Source organism: Camelina sativa, chromosome 20, assembly GCF_030686135.1.
Source record: "Camelina sativa cultivar CO46 ecotype springtype chromosome 20, ASM3068613v1".
Classification (NCBI taxonomy): Eukaryota; Viridiplantae; Streptophyta; class Magnoliopsida; order Brassicales; family Brassicaceae; genus Camelina; species Camelina sativa.
In genome coordinates, this window is record NC_141899.1 from 608550 (window position 1) to 628756 (window position 20207).

At 36.5% G+C, this 20207-nt stretch overlaps 5 protein-coding genes and 1 non-coding gene across 55 annotated transcripts; 2 read left to right on the forward strand and 4 right to left on the reverse strand.

The window, feature by feature from the left end:
- Positions 1 to 504: 504 nt before the first annotated feature.
- LOC104772091 (DC1 domain-containing protein) lies at positions 505 to 2884 on the reverse strand. The gene is made up of 3 exons (XM_087506670.1): positions 2454 to 2884; positions 1247 to 1843; positions 505 to 1017 (listed from the first exon to the last, which is right to left on the reverse strand). Exons 1-3 carry the CDS (start codon positions 2731 to 2733, stop codon positions 899 to 901), a joined length of 996 nt encoding a protein of 331 aa, XP_087362796.1. The 5' UTR covers positions 2734 to 2884; the 3' UTR covers positions 505 to 898.
- A 755-nt stretch (positions 2885 to 3639) lies between these two features.
- On the forward strand, positions 3640 to 10301 carry LOC104768400 (uncharacterized). Of its 50 annotated transcripts, none has more exons than XM_087506312.1 (28): positions 4072 to 4129; positions 4232 to 4359; positions 4476 to 4526; positions 4603 to 4700; positions 4830 to 4949; positions 5152 to 5223; positions 5339 to 5474; positions 5611 to 5634; positions 5782 to 5835; positions 5955 to 5993; positions 6128 to 6179; positions 6256 to 6353; positions 6434 to 6485; positions 6571 to 6677; positions 6858 to 6967; positions 7085 to 7312; positions 7394 to 7530; positions 7759 to 7810; positions 7883 to 7914; positions 8023 to 8093; positions 8210 to 8226; positions 8345 to 8589; positions 8738 to 8798; positions 9018 to 9092; positions 9306 to 9341; positions 9471 to 9532; positions 9636 to 9732; positions 9896 to 10301. In XM_087506312.1, exons 7-13 carry the CDS (start codon positions 5459 to 5461, stop codon positions 6478 to 6480), a joined length of 330 nt encoding a protein of 109 aa, XP_087362438.1. In that variant the 5' UTR covers positions 4072 to 4129; positions 4232 to 4359; positions 4476 to 4526; positions 4603 to 4700; positions 4830 to 4949; positions 5152 to 5223; positions 5339 to 5458; the 3' UTR covers positions 6481 to 6485; positions 6571 to 6677; positions 6858 to 6967; positions 7085 to 7312; positions 7394 to 7530; positions 7759 to 7810; positions 7883 to 7914; positions 8023 to 8093; positions 8210 to 8226; positions 8345 to 8589; positions 8738 to 8798; positions 9018 to 9092; positions 9306 to 9341; positions 9471 to 9532; positions 9636 to 9732; positions 9896 to 10301. The 50 variants fall into 50 exon arrangements, with proteins under 50 accessions (XP_087362407.1, XP_087362408.1, XP_087362409.1 ...); XM_087506306.1 differs by lacking the exon at positions 6434 to 6485 and adding an exon at positions 7602 to 7649 and having other exon boundaries at positions 6256 to 6336; XM_087506310.1 differs by lacking the exon at positions 8210 to 8226 and having other exon boundaries at positions 7394 to 7649; positions 7752 to 7806; positions 8041 to 8093.
- Positions 10302 to 10434: 133 nt separating this feature from the next.
- LOC147918369 (kinesin-like protein KIN-10B) lies at positions 10435 to 13873 on the forward strand. Its single transcript, XM_087506278.1, has 12 exons — positions 10435 to 10752; positions 10840 to 11008; positions 11339 to 11714; positions 11810 to 12015; positions 12109 to 12410; positions 12490 to 12553; positions 12680 to 12779; positions 12861 to 13078; positions 13161 to 13207; positions 13293 to 13314; positions 13416 to 13478; positions 13572 to 13873. The coding sequence occupies exons 1-12, from the start codon at positions 10538 to 10540 to the stop codon at positions 13683 to 13685; spliced, it is 1896 nt and encodes a 631-aa protein (XP_087362404.1). The 5' UTR covers positions 10435 to 10537; the 3' UTR covers positions 13686 to 13873.
- On the reverse strand, positions 13842 to 14485 carry LOC104768399 (metallothionein-like protein 2B). The gene is made up of 2 exons (XM_010492350.2): positions 14346 to 14485; positions 13842 to 14228 (listed from the first exon to the last, which is right to left on the reverse strand). The coding sequence occupies exons 1-2, from the start codon at positions 14408 to 14410 to the stop codon at positions 14060 to 14062; spliced, it is 234 nt and encodes a 77-aa protein (XP_010490652.1). The 5' UTR covers positions 14411 to 14485; the 3' UTR covers positions 13842 to 14059.
- Positions 14486 to 15489: 1004 nt separating this feature from the next.
- Positions 15490 to 15562, reverse strand: TRNAK-CUU (transfer RNA lysine (anticodon CUU)). The gene has a single exon. It is a non-coding gene; the product is annotated as a tRNA-Lys (tRNA).
- Positions 15563 to 15693: 131 nt separating this feature from the next.
- LOC104768402 (uncharacterized) lies at positions 15694 to 19300 on the reverse strand. The gene is made up of 5 exons (XM_010492387.3): positions 19114 to 19300; positions 18566 to 18815; positions 18255 to 18343; positions 16527 to 18144; positions 15694 to 16432 (listed from the first exon to the last, which is right to left on the reverse strand). The coding sequence occupies exons 2-5, from the start codon at positions 18720 to 18722 to the stop codon at positions 15834 to 15836; spliced, it is 2463 nt and encodes an 820-aa protein (XP_010490689.1). The 5' UTR covers positions 18723 to 18815; positions 19114 to 19300; the 3' UTR covers positions 15694 to 15833.
- Between the last annotated feature and the right edge of the window lie 907 nt (positions 19301 to 20207).

A 20207-nucleotide genomic window follows, 5' to 3' on the forward strand; every position in this document is an offset into this window, starting at 1 on the left:
TAAGAGAGATAGAAAGTTGTGTATCTCTCATTACAAGTGTATTAATACCATGTACATGTTCTAACTATCTAACAAACTCTATACAGTAATACAGTATACTGTATCAATAATACATGTGTAGTATACTGTATCTATACAACTTCATCTAATAATCTCCAAGTATGAATGCCCACAAAACAGAAATGTTACTCAATTTTGAAAACAATTCTGTATCTCTTTTAAAATACACACTGATATATTATTGTTTTCCTCTCTTCAACTATCTTCAACTACATAATTCTTTAATACATAAGCATTTTCATCCTTACTGATCATAAAATCTGTAACAAGAACATCATTGTAGATTCCAAGACCCTGTATATGCTTAGGTCCAAAATTTGAAACAGAGGAGGAAAATAATAAATAAGATAACAGAACAACAATGGTGAAAACAAAGTCAATGGGAGAGGATAAGAAACAAGAAGATGACATTACATCTTATTAACGGAATATGCAGAGATTAAATATTACAAAGCGTCTGGTTCTGAGTAATCACGTACAAGCTCTGCCCGGCTCCTCTTCGGATAGTAGCCGATAAAGTGTTGTTTCGAAGACTTTATAGCTCTTGAGTAATCGGTTACAAAATCATGGCAAGATATAGCACAAAATGCGTATTTTTCTTTGTATTTGAAAACTATTTTCTGTCCACAACGCTGCCCGCACTTACGGCAGAATGGCCGAGACAAAGTGTTGTTGCGAAGAATATGAAGCTTCTTCTTATAATGGCTGTGGGAACCCATCACAGTTAACGCTATGGTGTGACCATGCTTCATATACATGTCTTCTGCAAGCAAACAATCAATATGAAGCGTGGTGCAGCAGTCGTCACACGAATAGAACCCTTTCTTTCTTGAATCTGCTATTTTTCTTTCGCATACATCACACCACTCTGAATGATCATTTGCCTCTTTCGCCTCGTAAAATTTGAGGAAATGTTTGTCATGTTTATACCTTGCCTTGTATGGTAAGGTAGCACACTTGAAGCATATCACAAAATCACATTCGATGCAATTTAGTTTTCTGCAATAAGAAGACTCATCATCTTCATCTTCAGTACTTTGTTGGCAGATTTGACATATTGCTGACTTTTCTTCTTCCGGATTCAAAGCTAGGTATAAAGGATGATCATGACCTAGATACTCAAATGGTTCAGAAACCGAGGCACATCGTACATCTAGTTGGAATTTCTCTGTTATGGATTTAGTACCATTCTTTTCTCTGAAATCCTCATAGACGAAACCACAGCTTTCACGCTGACAAGCATTACAACGAAAACGTCCTATGTTGTCTTCATATTCACTAGTGACGACCTTTAGCATAAGTGGGTGAGGATGCAAAGCATGATGTTTCTTGCAAGGTGCGTTTGCACATGCTTCGTGGAGGATGAAGTCACATTCATCCATACATGAATAATAGCTACCCTCGTAGATCGGAAGGCTGCACGCTTGACAAACCTTTCCTTCGTCGTAGACTCTACTGATCTCGAGTTTCAGATTATGGACGTGAGAAAAATGGAGTATTATTCCATCAGATATCGTTATAAACGGCTCAACAACTATCTCAGGCTCTTCAGGTACTCCATCGAGTTCTATCCCATCCCATAAGTCTCTCCGCAAGGCGCATCTTGAATGAACAAAATAGTTATCGCACTTGTTGCAAGAGTAGGCACTATAGTCAATGTCAACCTTATGACGACAGACTCCGCAAAACCATGTTCCGGATGGAAGAGAGGATGTATAAGAGATACGGTGGTGGTGACGAGATATTTTAATGACAGAAGGGAAGTAGATACAATCTTGATGGACAACGAAGACACATGGAACACAAACATAGGTGGGAATACGATCTTTAATGAGGCTACAAACTTGGCAAGGTAAGAAAGAATGTTTGGGGAAAAAGGTGAGAGGATGGGAATGCCTTTTTGGGTGATCTATAAGAAAGGGTAAAGGCTTGAACACACAAAACAGACACATACTGAAGTTGCGGGTAGGAGAATAATAGCACATGCCATAGATACGTATTTGACAATGTGTGCATTCCAAGACGCGGCCGAAAGGATAACTGTAAAGTTGGAGAGAAAGAACGGGATAGGAAGGGTGTTTGATCTCAAGTGGAGTCCGTACACACTCTTTGTGGAACTTAGAGCATAATTATCGGTGACACTCACTAACGTGTCTTTAAAACAATAACAAAATAATATTTTAATTATATTAATTTTTTAATATAATTGAGCTACTAGTAAAATGACACGTATTAATTTTGTTCTCATCCCGTGTCTTAAATGGTCTGCTAGAAGACACCGTATCTATTCTCTTTCCTGCTTTTTATTTGTTTATTATTTTTTTTTTGGTATTGATACTGATACAGACATCCCAAGGGTATGGGCAATGAGATTGCTCTTACAGGGACCTTACAGCTGTCGGAATGAAGCATATACTCGGGTTGTTCATCGGTTTGTATCATGCGGGGGAAGAGAGGGGAAACAACCACCGGGAGAAAGCTTTGATCTGAAACTGTCGTGTATGGTTTTAACTTTACAACTTTGAGACGTAAAGTAGGACAGAGGAAAAGAGGCTCGCCGTCGTCCCCAACACCGGTTGTGGTGTCTGTTTGAGATAAGAAGAATGTGTATCTGAGAAATGATTTTCCATCGATTTTTCGCTCAAGAAATCCACCAACTGGATTCGAAGTCATGGCTGCTTACAAAGACGAATTTGGGTAGTTTATGATATTCTTCTTCTTCTTTCTTTCCTTCTCCCTCTTCCATGCATAGTAAATACAGCTAAGCTTGGTCGATGTGTTTATAATTTTTAATTAGTTGTTGGTATAATTTATATCTTGGTTAAAATCATTCTGTTTTTTTTGGTCGCTAAAAGTCGTTGATTATTACTATTTTCGGTCTGCTACTGCCAGTCTTTGTTTATTTATTTATTAAACAAAAATTTATAAAATCAGAAATTTTTTTTCTTTTGTCATATCTGTTTTTATTAATATTGCATGGGAAGGATCATATCATAAAAATAATAAAATAATAGTTAAGCGGGTAATAATAATATATTTGAACTAGGAAAGTCAACAAAATCACATGGGATTTAGCGGACGTTATCAGTGGTAAACTGGTAATTTCTACCTCAAACGGCAGTTTTGGCTAATGCAAAAGATTCTTCAGTCTGAACCGTTGGATCATATAGATGATTCATCCAACAGTAATTTTACAGGCTTTTAGCAAGAGCCGTCCGATCATAAAAAATATTTTAATCACCCAACAGGCAATGACATAAATGGGCTCAATATAAGCCCGTAGCATCGAAATTGGATTTCTCTCTCTCAATGGTATGTGTTTAAAAATTTGTTGAAATTGGAGAATTTTTTACAAGTGTTGTTGTTTGATCGTAGAGGATTTGGATTGATCTCAAAAACCAGTGAAAATAATGACAACTTTTTTAGTGATATTAATTTGGATTAAGGTATATGTTGGGTTACTTAATGTTGAAAGCCCATAAATAAGGCCCAAAAGACCTTTTACCATGTCGGTTAGTGAATTTCCTATTTGTAGCGCATATGGATTTCCATATAATAATAAAAAAAAAGGAAAAGTCTATATATACGAGAAGAGTGAGTGACGCTCCTCCCAAAGTCTCTCTCTCGCAAACAACAACAACAAAAAAAAATCTCTGCTCTTCGCTTCGCTTCGCTCGTCTTCTACTTCTCATCTTCCTCAGTAACCCATCTCAATCGGTTAGGGTTTCATCATCGATTTCTCTTGGGTCTTTTTAGGGTTCGTTTTTGTTTCTGATTTCTTTTGGGTGTTTCAGGTATTCATCTCTCTGGCTTTAATTGGTAGTAGTCTCTCTAATTGGTAGTAGTCTCTCTCACTCTTTATCTTATGCCCTGAATCGAATTCTTATTGTTCACCGAAATTGGAATTTGGGCTCTGTGTTATTATTATTAAGAAGTGCATAATCACACTCACTCTGTTTTGTCCTTTATATATATTCTCTATATGCAATGCAGGTCCTCTTTCTCTCTGCAATTGCTTGTTTGTAAGTGGTATGAAGGTTACTGTACTGCTACATGACAGTCCTCAGAGGTATGGTTAAGGTTTCTTAAAACGTTTTGGTTTTTTTTTTATAACATTATTATTCAACACCGCTTAGTTATGAGTTATTTTCTTTTCTTTTTCTTGTTACAGGTGCATCCGTATTATATGTAGCTAGCTACTGGGAAGTGGGAACAAGAACTCTAACCGAGAAGCTATCATGGTTCCTGGACGAGGGAGGGAGGTGAAGGGCACAATTCAAATCCTTAGATTTTGCCTTGGTTATGATTGATCTTATGCTTTTTCTATTTCGTTTCTCTCTTTCAGAAAAGCTTGAAGGAATGAGATTATGATGAGATATTTTTTTTTTTTTTTGCTCTTTCAACAACTAAAACAGATTGTGGAAGCTTGAGGAATTGCTGGCAAGCATGTCATTGTCGATTCTCAGGTTTGGTTTATTTTCAGTTTTTTGGACATCACGTTCTAGTTTTTTGCTTGATTGATCTTATCTCAGTATTTTGCAGGATCTTTCTGTTTTCGTTTGCAATGGGACCTGTGATAGCATATCACACGAAGTCGCACACACAAGTTTCGTCTCTTCTGTGGTATTTGATCTTCTACTGTAAGTTCTTCTTTCTTTATGTTTCTTCTGAGTTCTCTCACCGTTTGATAAATTAATTGGTATCATCAACTCAACTGTTCGTCTTCTAGTTAAATTTCCTCTCTGACGTCTCTATTTATTTTACTGCAGGACTCGGATTGTTTTTGTTTTTGTGTTTCCAACGGGACTTGTGGAAGAGCAGCAGCACATCGTCCACGCACACACTCAGTAGGGTTTCGTTTCTTCTGTGGTATTTTGTATCATTCTACTGTAAGCTCTTAATTTTATTACTTTATGTTTATTCTGAGTTCTCACCGTTTGATTGGTAGTATCTTACTATTTATCTTATGCCCTGAATCGAATTGTTATTGTTCACCGAAATTGGAACTTGGGCTCTGTGTTATTTTTTACTTGCCTCCTCAAAATTGTGCATATCACTCACTGTGTTTTGTCCGTTGTCTTCTATATGCAGGTCTTCTCTCTGCAATTGCTTGCTGGTAAGTGGTAAGAAGGTTACTGTACTGCTACGTGACAGTCCTCACAGGTATGGTTAAGATTTTTAAAAATGTTTTAGCATCATGTTATGGTTTTCTTATAACATAATTATTCAACACCGCTTGGTTATGAGTGATCTTTTCTTTCTTTTTTTCTTGTTACAGGTGCATCCGTATTATATGTAGCTAGCTACTGGGAACAAGAACTCTAAACGTGAAGCTATCATGGTTCCTGGACGAGGGTGGTGAAGGCGCAATTCAAAATGTTGGAGCTGATTGCCATCTATGCTCTACCCATTACGTAGGTAACTCCCACTATATACTTTGCTTTAAGTTGTGTTTTGATTTACTACCCACATGATTACGGATTGCTCTCTGTTCATGTTCATGTTTTGCTTTTGCTCTCTCTCTCTCTCTCTTTATTCACGACTCCTCAGCTCTACATATTTGGCAATGTTTTTGTAAGCTCTTCATTCTACTTTTAATGTTTCTCTGGAGTTCTCACCGTTTGTTAAATTTAATAGGTTATCTCAGTCTTATGTCCTGAAGCTAATGTTAAAATTTTGTGCTTATCACTCACTGTTTGATCCTTTAAATTCTTGAGGCAGGTATATCGTTAGAATTCATCCCTCTGGCTTATGGTAGCTTCAAGAATTGCGATTGTAAGTGCTAAGTAAGGTTATTGTACTGCTACTTGACAATCCTCAGGTCTAGTTAAATTGTTGATGTTTTAGCACCGATCTTAGTAGTGATTATGATGGGATCTTTTTTTGCTCTCTAGACAACCAACACAAATTGTGGAAGCTTCAAGGAATTGCTGGTAAGACATTTTGCATCATCCCCGTGGTTATGATTGATCTTATGCGTTTTCTATTTCGTTTCTCTCTTTCAGAAAAGCTTGGAGGAATGAGATTATCATGAGATCTTTTTTTCCTCTCTCAACAACTAAAACAGATTGTGGAAGCTTTCAGGAATTGCTGGCAAGCATGTCAATGTCGATTCTCAGGTATGGTTCATTTTTAGTTTTTTAAACATCACGTTCTAGTTTTTTGCATGATTGATCTTATCTCAGTATTTTACAGGATCTTACTGTTTTCGTTTGCAATGGGACCTGTGATAGCATATCACACGAAGGCGCACACACAATGTTCGTCTCTTATGTGGTATATGATCTTCTACTGTAAGTGCTTCTTTTAGTTTTCTTCTGAGCTCTCACCTTTTGTTAAATTTGATTGGTTATCTCACTCTTATGTCCTGAAGCTAATGTTAAAAATTTTGTGCTCATCACTCACTCTCTGGTCCTTTAAAAAAGGTAATAGATAGGTCTTTGTCTTGCCGCCGGCGCTGTTCCTCTTGCTTATAGTTTGTTTCTAATGTGTTGATTCTTTTCACTGCAGGGAAATGATTGTTAATAACGTAGTTAGCACTACCAATCTCATTCCTCAAAAAATCAAAAGCCATCACAAGGCCACGATGAGAGAGAGAGAGCCAACACAATTCAGATGTATCTTTCTTAAACCCTATTGAATCGAGTTTGAATATTTTTTTTATTCTGTTATTATTAGAGAGGTGGTGTCTATGTTTTGCTTTTTAAATAAGAGTTTCGTGTTTGTATTATGTGGGGATCTTAATAAACTAATGGGTTTGTTGTTTCTTTCTTTTGGGTGGTGAAACGACGAAACAGGTTTGCCTCTGTGGCTGTTGGTGTGTATTCCAAAAACAGGACGATGAATCATATATTTTTCAAGGACGTACGAAAGCATGAAGGTTTAGCACTGAGAGGGGACTTATCTGGTAAGTATTTTGTCAGGACGGTGATGTGTGATTTGGTTGAATACTCACAACTAAATCATTGGCCACATTCTCTAATTATATTAACTTGACACAACGCATTTGTTTTTATTTTTGCAGGATGTGATCGATGTCTTGCGAACTCTGCACTCCCCCCATGATATTTATTCTAAAGGATGTATCTCTGAAGATCTAGCCAATGTATCTTAGCTGAGCTATCATGATGCGTCTCTGGAGATCTAGCAATTTGAGCCCAGTTGATCATTATCTATCCTCGTTTTCTTAGCTTGTGTCATGTTGTTACTCGAAGCTTCTAAATGCCAATGAAAAGAGACTGCATCTGCCCAGGTATCAAGTTTAAACAACAAATCTTAAACACTTCAATTACCTTATTGTTTTATACTTATGTGGTTGTTTTTCTTTTCTCAGTGATCTGCTTCCTGCTAGTTCCAAATCTGACATGACTAGTGATCCTGGTGTTGTGAGGAATTACTAAAATCTTTTGGTATAGAGAAGAAGCTCAATCGTCGTAGCAAAGACTCCATTGATGTTTTCGAACAAGTCAGGCAAGTCAGACTCATTACTCACAATCACTCAATACGTTCGCGTCAATTCTAGATGATGGAGATATTATTAGGGATGATGCTGAATTGTTGACCCAAATGATGGTAAAATCCACTTCACTGTAAGTCATCTTAAAATCCTCTGCTTTTCTTTAATTTGTTCTGTTTCAAGTTTTTCTATCTCCCTCAACCAATGATCCTTTTTTTTTTGGTTGAACAACAAGGCACCAGAATTTAAAGCAAAACCCAAGATTCTACTGAGCTAAATGGAGTCCAGAAGTAGGTATATTGTGTTTTATTCATTTTTTTAATCAACAGTGTAACAAGAATCTCAGATTTATGTTTCGTTTTGCAGGTTTGGTTAAAAAGCTTGAAGCTAAGTTTAAGGTATGAAAAAGAACCATTTTCCAGTATAATCTCAGATTTTTTTGTTTTCACTATGGCTGGTTGTTATAATTTAGACTTTAAAAGATATATTAAGGAAGCTTCTTCTAGTTCTCTATTTTTGTGCAGATCGAAGATATGCTTATGGGTGTGAAGAATGAAGAAGGTTCAGTACCAAAAAGGTAGCAACATCAAACTGTTTCTTCTAGTTATATAGGTGTCTTTGACCCAATACCTCTATCATCCCCTTCCGCTCAATTTCCCAATCTTTAAGTCACGAAGTTGCTTTAATTTGCAGTGTCTGTCGATTCTCAGGTATGGCTTCAGTGTTTTAATATCATGTTTTTTCAGGATTTCTCTTATGTCATATTTTGCATCAACCCCTTGGTTATGATTGATCATATGCTTTTTGTATTTTGTTTCTCTCTTACAGAAAAGCTTGAAGGAATGAGATTATGATGGGATCTTGTTTTGCTCTCTCAACAACAAAAACAAATTGTGGAAGCTTCAGGAATTGCTTTTAAACATGTCAATGTTTCTCAGGTATGGTTTATTTTCCAGTTTAACTTAACGTTCTAGTTTTTTGCTTCTGTTTTTGTTTGCAACGGGACTTGTGATAGCATATCACACGAAGACGCATACACAAGTTTCGTATACACAAGTTTCGTCTCTTCTTTGGTATGTGATCTTCTACTGTAAGTCCTTCTTTTATGTTTCTTCTGAGTTTGCGCCGTTTGATAATATTGGTATTTTACTCGTATGTCCTGAAGCGAATGTTATTGTTCACCGAATTGGAACTTAGGCTCTTGGTTGTTTCTATTTGCAGGTGTAGCTACGTAACATGAGTAATGGTTCCAGGTTCAAGGTTTTCTCATATCTTGATTGAGGTTAGTTAGACTTTAATTTCATAGTCTGATAATATTGAACTTCAGTATTTTTTTAGCAATTACAAATATCATTCGTAGTAATTAGATCATAGCATGTTCACATTCCCCCTTTGGTTCTGTTTATGCAAGATTTTTACCTACCATAGAGATTTCAGTAATGCAGTGGGGTTGTTAAGTTAATCTGACTCATTTCATCTTCTTTTTCCCACGTATTTTCAGGAATCCATTCTTTTGCATAAGGCTCTATAGCATAATGCAGTGGTCAACGAGCTTATTTTGCTCTGTTAAGCAATGGTAAGTCATGAATGGGCCATTTATTTCCTCTTGATACCTTCAGTCACGATGTCTCCTAGATATATGTAGTTGTTAGATTATAAAAGTTGAGTACTGGTCAGTTCATGGAGCACGATACTATTGCAGTTCAGTTCCTATTAATACTATTTACTTCACGACTTTATGATGAAATTTGTTGTCATGTCTTTGTTCTAAAACACGATACTATTGCAGGTCTTCCGTGGCTATATAATGGCCAAACTGAGATCGGTATGCTCCTAATTGCAATCATGATCAAACTTTGTGGTTTTCATGATTACAACTTGGTTCCCCCTCAATTAGCAAATATTTCAAATTCGTGTCCCTTAATTTTTTACTTTGTTATGTTTCGATGTGCAGGTATATCTACATAACATGCGGAGTGGTTCAAGGTTTTTATCATTAGTCAGATCTTGATTGAGGTTAGTTTGACTATAATTTCACAGTCTTATAATATTGAATTTCACTTTTCTACCACTTATTGATAAGATTATAACTTGTTAAATTCGGCTCTGATTTTGCAAGATTGTTTACAAAGGGACTTGATAGCACATCTCACAGAGACGCTGTAGTTTTGTTCTTCAAAATATGGGGTTCTTCCGAGTTGTGACTGTTGGAAAACGTAAGAATGCATCTATCTCAAGCAAAGCATATTGATGAAAGTGTCTGTGTTGATTAGCCTAGTCTTTTGATTGCACTGTATGTCCTGAAGCAAATGTTATTGTTCACCAATTTGGAATTTAGTTGCTGCATCAGTGTATCACTCATCGTTTGGTCAAGTGCAGGTTTTAGTTGTTAGATTCATAACATTTTTCGGTCGGGTAGTGGTTTGAGGTCTCAAAATGTCAGATTCCAAAAGAAAGTTGTTGGGAGGAATGCAAAGTTGGAGAGGAAGAGATAAGGGTGTGTTTTAAGTGGAAACTTGTTACCGAAAAGAGAAGGGTGTGTTTAAAGGGAGCCGTAAGCTGTGGGAATGAAGCAATATACATTACTCGGGTTGTTCAGGATTGATAACGAACAACTAACGGGATAAAGCTATGTAACCAGAAATAGAATCCCACATGTATAATTTTAACTCAAGGACATGTTAAATGGTCGAAATTCACCAGACTGACCGGTGAATTTGAATTCATGGCTACAAAAGACGATTCATGGGCATCTATCTCAAGAAAGGCACAGTTTTTTTTAGTATTTAACGGAGGTTAACCGCAGTTGACGACAATTGTGAATTTTTTTAGAAGAGAGCCGTCCGATGAGATTTGAATGTGACATGGGCCCAAAATTATGCCCAAAGTCCGAGAAAGTAAAATAAACAATAAATAATAATGAAGGCCTTTTAGAAAAGTTAAAAAATAACGGGATCACTCAAATTTTGAAATTTTAACTCTCATCTTTCTCTCTCTTTTTCTCAAAACATACAGAGAGAGATGGATTCGAAAAAAACCCCAGCGAAAGCAAAAATTTTGGATTTGTCTTCGAATTCGAAGGTGAGGGTCGTTCTCAGGGTTCGTCCCTTTCTTCCCTTAGAGATATCCGACGAGAGTGGTGACGGAGGAGGACGATCCTGCGTTTCCGTAACCAAGGGCGATGATGATGACGACTCTAGTCATGTGACAGTTCACCTCAACGATCCAGATACCTGGTAATCCTCTTTTTTTTTTTTAGGGTTTCTTACTTACTGTTACTTTTACAAATTTTGAATATGGATTTGGTGTTAATTTTGGAGCAGTCGAAACGAATCCTATCAGTTGGATGCGTTTTATGGGGGAGATGATGATAACGTGAAGCAGATCTTCGATAGAGAAGTAAGCCCTTTGATTTCAGGGATCTTTCATGGTTTCAACGCTACAGTACTTGCTTATGGAGCTACCGGAAGCGGAAAGACCTTTACTATGCAGGTCTGTTTTAAGCTACAATTTTTGGATTTTGGGTGACTATTGAAATCGGATTTCTCTTTGGTCTGTGTTGAAATTGTAGAACTTGTGACCAGTGTTGTTTGATCTGTAGAGGATAGGGTTTAGTGAAATGAGAGATTTTTAGTGATTAGAGTATGTTCGGTTACTTAGCTTCTGATTGATTTTATACAATTCTTTTTCTTTGTGGAGTTTTTTTTTTATATCAAATTGGCTGTAACAGACATTGATTGATCTTTATAACTTTTGAGGTTTTCTGTATATTGCTTCCTCATATTGGGTTTCATGAGCTTTTTTTTTGCATTTTATAATCAGGGAATCGATGAGCTACCAGGTCTTATGCCTTTGACCATGTCCACCGTTCTGTCTATGTGCGAAAAGACAGGGAGTAAAGCAGAGATTTCATATTATGAAGTGTACATGGACAGATGTTGGGATCTTTTAGAAGTTAAAGCCAACGAGATTGCTATTTGGGATGATAAAGATGGTCAAGTTCATCTTAAGGGACTTTCTAGTGTCCAAGTTGATTCCATGTCTGAGTTTCAAGAGGTATACTCGTCTGGTGTTCAGCGGAGGAAAGTTGCACATACTGGTTTAAATGATGTCTCTAGTAGAAGCCATGGAGTGCTTGTGATCTCAGTAACCTCACAAGGGTTTGTCACTGGAAAAATCAATCTCATTGATCTGGCAGGTTATGCTTTTATGCTTTTACCATTCTTTTGAAGTATTTGAACACATCAGAAGTCCTTCTCTGCAGTGTTAACAAAAACTCTATGGCTTGTGCAGGTAACGAAGACAATAGAAGGACAGGCAATGAAGGAATCCGTCTACAAGAGAGTGCCAAGATTAATCAGTCGTTATTTGCATTGTCCAATGTGGTTTATGCTCTGAATAATAACCTGCCAAGAGTACCTTATAGGGAAAGCAAATTGACTAGAATACTGCAGGATTCTCTTGGAGGAACAAGTAGAGCTCTTATGGTGGCATGTTTGGTAAGGAAATGGAGAATTTTTGTGTAGTCTTTGATTAAAGATACCCTTAGTGGCTAACGTGATGAATCTATTTGTTTGTTTTTGATGTTTTAGAATCCTGGAGAATACCAAGAATCTCTTCGCACTGTTAGCTTGGCTGCAAGGTCAAGGCACATCTCAAACAATGTTTCTTTGAATCTCAAGGTAGAGACCCCCAAGGTTAAGATAGATATGGAAGCAAAACTGCAAGCTTGGCTTGAATCAAAAGGCAAGACGAAAAGTACGCATAGAATGATGGCAATACGTTCTCCCTTGCTAAGTACAAATCAAACTTCAATTTTTCAAAGCTCGTTCAAGAAATCCATCTGTCATAGATCAGCCATTGCAGGTGCTAAATTTGCTGGCACAGGACAGAGGTATCCCTTTTGTCTTTGAATGCTTCAGTTAATTGTTCTACATCCTGAAACCACTTCCCTCATCTTTATTCATGTACAGGGACGCCTTTGTGACGGAAAGGAACTTATTTGGTGAGGAAACTCTTGCTGCTTCACATTTATGGGTACGCTCTTCTGCTTTCATTATGGAAAAAACATCGATATAAACTCATTTTCCCCATGTATGATATATTCTACACCACGTACAAAATAAGAAGCGTAATAAGTGATTAAGTTCTTTGAACATCCAGGAACCTATACAGGATCTGCAGTTAGATTCTCCAACCAAAGAAGATGAGAGAAACACATCTGCTGAAGAGGATCTATTGGTATTAGAAGCGAGCTTTAAAGGTTTGCTTTGATGTGCTACTTATTAATAAACAATTTTGAAATTTCTTTTTTTCTCATCACCTTGGTGTGCGTTTATTCTAGATAACCCATTGGACCTCGAGAAGAAATATACTGAACTGAGTCCTCTCCGAGAAGCTCTGTCTCCGATAGACACCAATGCAAAACCAAAATCAGCAGATGGAAGCTCTCCTATTCTGAAGCCAATGACCCCAAAAACACCTTTTCTTTCTGCAAACCCTGAGAATAGGCAGATGGAAGGCACTTGCCAGAAGTTCAATGCGTGGAGCACTAATTTAAAGGTATCATCATTTTCAAAACATGAATCTAGGTTGACAAGAACTTGAAATCTGATCTATCTGCAATTTTTTTTTCTGTTCACAGACCTCTCTCATAAATGAGTATATTCACTTCTTAAACACAGCCAAAAGGTAATAATAGCCTCCAGTTTCATCTGCTTGCATAACCCTTAGGATCACACTAACTTCATTCATTTATTCTTTTTTGAACACACAGAGAAGAGCTAATGGAGTTAAAGGTAACTTTTGTGAACCGTGCAAACAGCAGCAAAATAAATTCAAAATATGTCTGCTTCCATTGTCAATATTGGTTTCACTAAACATAGCTTTTTTTTCTCAGGGAATTGGAGATAAGATGGCTGACTACATTACTGAACTCAGAGGATCAAGCCCTTTAAAATCGGTAATACATTCATTCATTCTTCTCCCCTAATATCTTCTACGAAAGCTTACACTTGTCTTCATCTACTAACAAACTATCTGAATGTTCATACAGCTTAGTGATTTAGAGAAAATCGGTTTCACCTCAAGACAGGTACATAACTTGTTTAAAAGAGCCACTGAAGGAATCCTCGAGAAGCCAGTTTCTTCTGCTTCAACAACACCTTAGTTGTTTGTTTCTAGTAACAAGAACTTATGTATTATGTGTGAAGTGATTTCATTATTGTTTGATCTTGTTGTGTATTAACCATAGACATGGGAATTGATCTTAAACGTGTACTGAGCAAGAAGAAAGAAGCAAACTTGTCTACTGCAAAGACACAAATACAAAACCCATAATAATTTTGGTTTATAAAAGTCACATTGACAAAACATACAGAGATATCTCAGTGACCACCAAACCATAAAAACACACAGAAGAAGAACAACAACAAAGACCAACGTTCTCCGATAAAACTACCGGCGAAGTCAGCCAATTTATTACATATAAAAGCAAACACCTAACATAACATTAGGGTTATTTTAGGGTTTATATGGAGTTGTTCATTTGCAGGTGCAAGGGTTGCACTTGCAGTCAGATCCGCACTTGCAGGCATCATTCTCGGCGACGAAAGTCTCGCCGGAAGCCTCGTACTGAGAGCTCATAGCTGGAGCAACGCCGAGGACAAGTGTCTCGGTCGAGGTGTTCTCCAAGTCTGGGTACATTTTGCAACTATACAAATCCCAAAAAACAAATAAAAACAGAGATAGTATGTCAAATTAACCATAATTAAAATTGGGTTATGATCTAAACGAAGGATTAGGGTTTTGAAGAAGATAATGAAATTACCCTCCGCAACCATTGCCGCACTTGCAGGCAGATCCACAACCACAGTTTCCACCACAGCAAGACATGTTATCTCAGAAGAATTTATGAAAAAAGATGATTTTTTAATTTAAGAGCTCAATTACAATAAACAATCAGTGAATGAAACTTATGAACCGAAGAGCTTCACTATTTATAGGCAATATTAGAATTTTATTGACCGTCCACGTGTCAACGATCGTACTCCACTCTTATCACCTTCCTAAATAATCGTTCCTCAAAAGTAATAATAGGTTTCAGTTTACCCTCTTTTCCAATAAATAACAGAAGAAAATAATTTTTGGGAATGGAGAAGTTTAAAAATTAAAGGTGTTTTATGTTTACATGAAAATCTAACAAAATCTTTGACTTTTAACTTCTTTTAAAATTTGGAAAATTATAAAATTTTATAACCAAAACAATCTATTCAAAGTTATAAATAAAAATAAAAGTGCAAAATTTATTTCCTTAACAGTGTTCACCTTTTTCCTTGTCAATCAAACAATTAACACCTAAATTTTCTTTTTTCAATTAATTAATCCTTTTCCATTAATTATCTCTTTGATCAACATATGAGATTAGTTTAGATATTAGAGACATATATCACTTTGGTTTACCCAATTCGGAGAAAAACAAAACAAAACAAGATGTTGCTAAAGTAAAGTAGTGTTCCAAAGTTTGGCGTCAATGACTTTTGTAAAAAGGTGAAGTGAGAGTACACAAAAAAAAGATGATGATTCAAGTTGAAGATGGGGTCTCAATGTAAAAGGTGGGTCTTTGATCAACCTTGTCCGTTGTTTGTGGGTATTCAGAATCGAATCTCTCCTTTCTTACCATACGTCTCTAAATTACAAGAAAAGTAATGCTGAAAACAGGAGAACCATCCATAGGGGAATCATGCAGTGTGTCGATAAGTCTTGTTCTATATAAAGTAAAAGAGTATCTACTATCTAATATGAAACGATTGTGTTTTTCTTTTCTTTCTTTTCTCGTGATTGAGAACTTACGTCAAGACACACAAAACTGATTAAATGTAGTAGTTTCGGGGTTTACACGTTGCCAAGAGTCAAAATGAACACTTGCAAGATTCTTTTCCTACGAATTCCAAAATTGCTTGAAAAAAAAGAAGCGCCCACCGTGGGGCTCGAACCCACGACCACAAGGTTAAGAGCCTTGCGCTCTACCAACTGAGCTAGACGGGCTTTTGTTTAGTCTTCGCACAAACGATATATTTATACATAGTATATTGCACACTATGTTTGAATACAACATACCTAACTTGCAAAATTGTTCTGTTGTTTTTTTTTTAATCCTCACTCATGTTAAGACATGATTTCCCCTACACACAAGTTTTATCACAAAACAACAACAATAATTCATACAAAAACCATTTTTCTCTCGTTTATGTACCTTAAACTCCAACCAAAAAAAAAATCCAAAATAAGGATCAAGAAATGATTCTTGAAATGCCCTTTAAACTGATACAAGCAATTCTTCTAGAAGCTCCTCAAAGATCAAATCTTCAACTTCAATCCCAACACATTCACTCTCGAACTGCAAATCCATCCATCCATCGTCTCTTGACAAATCCCTACTCATAACTTTATCAAACGATTCTTGCTTGTCGTGTGGCTTGTACCGCAAGTAACAGCTTATTCTAACCCAAACCTCTTTCAAAACGCTATACCCCGCCGGCATTGGATGTATCTTACATAGCGATGATAACGGTTTGGGACAATAATGGTAAGATCTTTCGTAGATTTCGATTAGTACCTCGTTGATTAGATCAAAGAGAAGCAAGTGGTTGCAGTTACCACCTTCCTCTTCGTTTCTCGAACATTCTGGATCTTGGAACATACATCCTGTTGTTGTCGTTGTCACTTCTTCGTACACTAATGGATCTAGCGGCTGGTAATCTAATTGCCACATTGAGAGAGACTCTGGTGCATTGAAACCTGAGATCTCGAGAATGTCTCTTACATAGTTGAACTTCAATTTATCTTGTGCATCTATGTTGAGGACTTCGTCTAGTTGTTTGCTTATTGAGACGGTCTCTGTATCTGTTTCTTGCTCTGTACACACAAAAAAAAAAACTTTGTCAATTTTATCGAAAAAAAAACTTTGATATGGAGTAATGATTGATTAAAGATTATAAACAGTACATACCTCGAGGGATGTCAAAAACATCATCAGTGCTTTCTTCTGATGATTCTTTTAAGGATCTTGTTTCAGGTTCGGACTGGAACATAGAGATTTCTCTGTCTTGTCCTGTCTCGATCATTGAAGTAATGTTTTCTGCGTCAATGGGTGCATCCTCAGAAGCATCCAGTGTTTGTTGAAGTGTTTCTTCGTGTTCTGAAGACTCAGAGTGATGTTCTGAGATCTCTGAAATGTTGTCCAAGCCATCTTGTTCTTCCTCGATCGGTTGGACAATAAAGTCATCAATCTTCAAAGAATAAGATTTCATTTCAGGTAACGAAAGTATCCTTCCCAAGAATTTAGGAGTTCTCTTAGAAGGCAACGCTGATTCCTCAGACTCCACTTTTGATTTCTCTGAATTGTTATTACTGTTCTTCCCATCTCTTTGGAAGCTACATTCATACAGCTGAAGGTATCTGTCAAGCGATCCACACAGCGACGAAGCTCTCGTTATTTGCTTCAGTTTCACGCCTTCTGCTTTGTTGTTGTGCTTAGTTGCAGAGCTTCCTCTCAAGTGTGAGAAAATGTCGTGTCTCAAATCTTTCGAAAAACCATACTTTCGAGGTACTTTGTCTAACACAGCATCCATAGTGATACGGTGTTTCTCGTTCTTGTTCTCGTTAATCACATGCTTTATCTTCTGTCTTAGATCCTTGAAACGTTTGATCACCACTTGGTTCTTTCCTCGCTTCCTTGCATAACCAGAACCATATGTATCTTCATCAGCTCTGTGTTCTGCAGCAATGGAAGGAGATGTTGGTTTTTTATCAATGTCTCCCACCAATTCAAACCCGTTATTATGATCCTCTCTGTTGCTACCATGAATAGGAAAGGATCCAGCTTTACTCATTGTTTTGGAACTAAAAGACTGTTGGCTTTGGAAATGTCTGGCTAGAGGAGAACCTGGATCCTGCAATACTTTTAACAAGAAGTTTCTATTCATGTGTATCAGATTGAGAGCATCAAGACATGCTTTTGACCGTCTAGGTGAAGTATCATCCTCATTCTCTGAGAAGTCCTTGGTATTACTCATCTTTGGGTCAAACCAAGCATCTTCCTCGTTGCTTTTCTCCTTATTCTTGGAATCTTTTTCATCAAAATCTGATTTACTTCCATCAGTAGTATCATCAACTGTAATGTTGTTCTCTACCCTAAAATCTTCACTGTCACTGTTGCTTGATTCCTCAGACATGAGATAAAGCGGGTTCAAGGAGCCAATCGCGGGTGAAATGCCAACCGACTTGTTAAAGACTCGGTTACGATCATCACTGTTTGATGATGAAGTCTTATCTGAAGGGTCAACCTCACTCAATGACTCCTTCTCTTTTGGATTTGACTGGACAGGGTAAGTGGAGCTTCTGTGATGACGACCTTTCCTCTTAGACTTGTCCTCTGTTACAAGTGCTTTGATCAAAGCTTTCACAGACCTTTTGATTTCAGAATGTGTTTTCCTAGACCTCTCTTCTGAATTAATTTTCTTGGACTTCTCCTCTGAAGTATGTTTCTTTTTAGTTTTCTCCCCTGAGTTAGACTCTTTGGACTTTACTGAAGAATTACTAGGCTTCTTTGGTATTTGCCCAGATTCCTGAAGGAATTGAAACAGATGGGTGAGATAGTTAATAAGGGATCTGCCTTTGTGATTTAAGAGTGACTCTGATACTATACAAATGCATATATCAGTTTGGATCAACTTACTACATCTGTTTTATCTTCCACCTTGCACTTGGATAGGGGAATATTACCATCTGGTGATGGTATTGTGTTGTTTACTTCGTTTTTTGTTCCTGATGAAATCAGAAAATAGTAAAAAAGATCAAAAATGTAACAGAAGATATAGACAACAGTTATAGAAATCTCATTATGCTCATGAGATTATGAAAGCTAAACATATGTACAGAGGAGCTGGGAACATCAAACAGAACCATGGCATTAGCAAAAGTTCGATTCAAGAAATCCAACCTAACCAAAACATTTCTAAAAGTGGGAGCCAAGTAATGTTTAATTACCAGGAGGATTTCTTCTGCAAATGGGTCGTTTGTGAGGAAGGCGTTTCTTGATGTAACGCCAATGGTTGTGTTTGAGAATGTCAAAAAGTCCCCACATGAATCCAGGGTGGTTTTGGATTGGGGAGCAAGTTACTTTGTGACGCAAGTTCTTCCCCATTGTTGTTGAGTTGTGTGAAATAAATTAAAATAAAAAACTCACTCAAGCGACAAGTTTATCGAACCTGAAATCAAAACATAACACATCCTTTTCCTGCAAAAAGGAAAAACAGAACAAGAGTTTCCAAAAAGTATGAGCCTTTTTTAAGGTGAGAGATTTGTATTGAGTATTTGACTTATAGATCAACGTTTACATTACCCAGATTGTGAATGTTGTTGATGAACCGATTAGGGTAAAGCATAACATGTATAATTTCAAATTCGAAGACAAGTATGATGATCTGAATTCGTTCCGTAGTTTTAAAATAAAAAAAAAACGTAGGATCCCAAAAACAAAACGGGCGTAACGTAAAATTCAACACATGAAGGAAACGGAGTTAAATGTGGGTTACCTAGTGGAGGAGGTGATGACATGTTTCTGGAATTGTTGTATGGAGCATCATCATGTTCTTCTTGGTCGTTCTCGCCGTAGCCATTGCGGGGTAGACAGAGAGGGGAAAGAGAAAAGCAGAAGAACCAACCACCCACCAAGCCGTGCGTAACATGAACTTTTCTTTGAGAATTTTGCCGTTTCGCCAATTTTTTATTTATTGTTTATGTATATTATTAAACTCTCCAATCAGATAATATGTGGCCCAATACTTCATATAGCCCATTTAGAGTTTAAGGCCCTTTTCATATAGCTACTGATTTTGCTTTAGTTTATGAATCTCACAATTAGTCTCATGTTTTTTAGTAAAAGACATCAGAGTAAGGAAGGGACTTTAATTTAAACTCAACTCATTCGTATAATTTATGTAATCAGATTACATGTACGTTAACAATTGTATGTGCCTAGATGTTCTACAATAAAATGTTCATTCGTATTATGCGTTACTTGTATTGTTTTTTTTTTTTTGTGTGATAAATGTAAAACTGGTATTATATTAATTTGTCAGTAACCGCCATGAATCAACGTAACTAAAAATAATTCAACAATTTTTATGATTTACTCATCTGTTTCATAAAGAGTGTCATTTTAGCCTAATTTTTTTGTTTCAAAATAAGTGTCATTTTAGATTTTCAATATAAAATTAAGCATAAATTTCCAACTTTAATCTCATATTCATTGAAAAATATCAAGAATCAATTTCAATTTTAAGGGTATAAAAAATATTTTAATATGTTTTCTTAATTTGTGGGTAAAATATCAAAATAAAGCTTATTATGAAACAGAAAGAATATTATTGAGTGCTAAAAATTTCAATTTTAAATTCGTCGCAAATATATTACAGTTTACACGTAACTTCTGTAATGGATTTATGGATCTTTTGTTCGCAAATTGTGTGGGTGTGTATTCAAGATGTTATTTTAAAATTTGTTTACATCATTCAGAAAGAAACTAAAACTTGTTTTTTTTTCCCCCGTAAAATATGGAGGGTTTTCCATTTTTTACCACGTAGTGATAACACAAGTAACGTATTTCCTATTTTCCTTTCCAAAATTG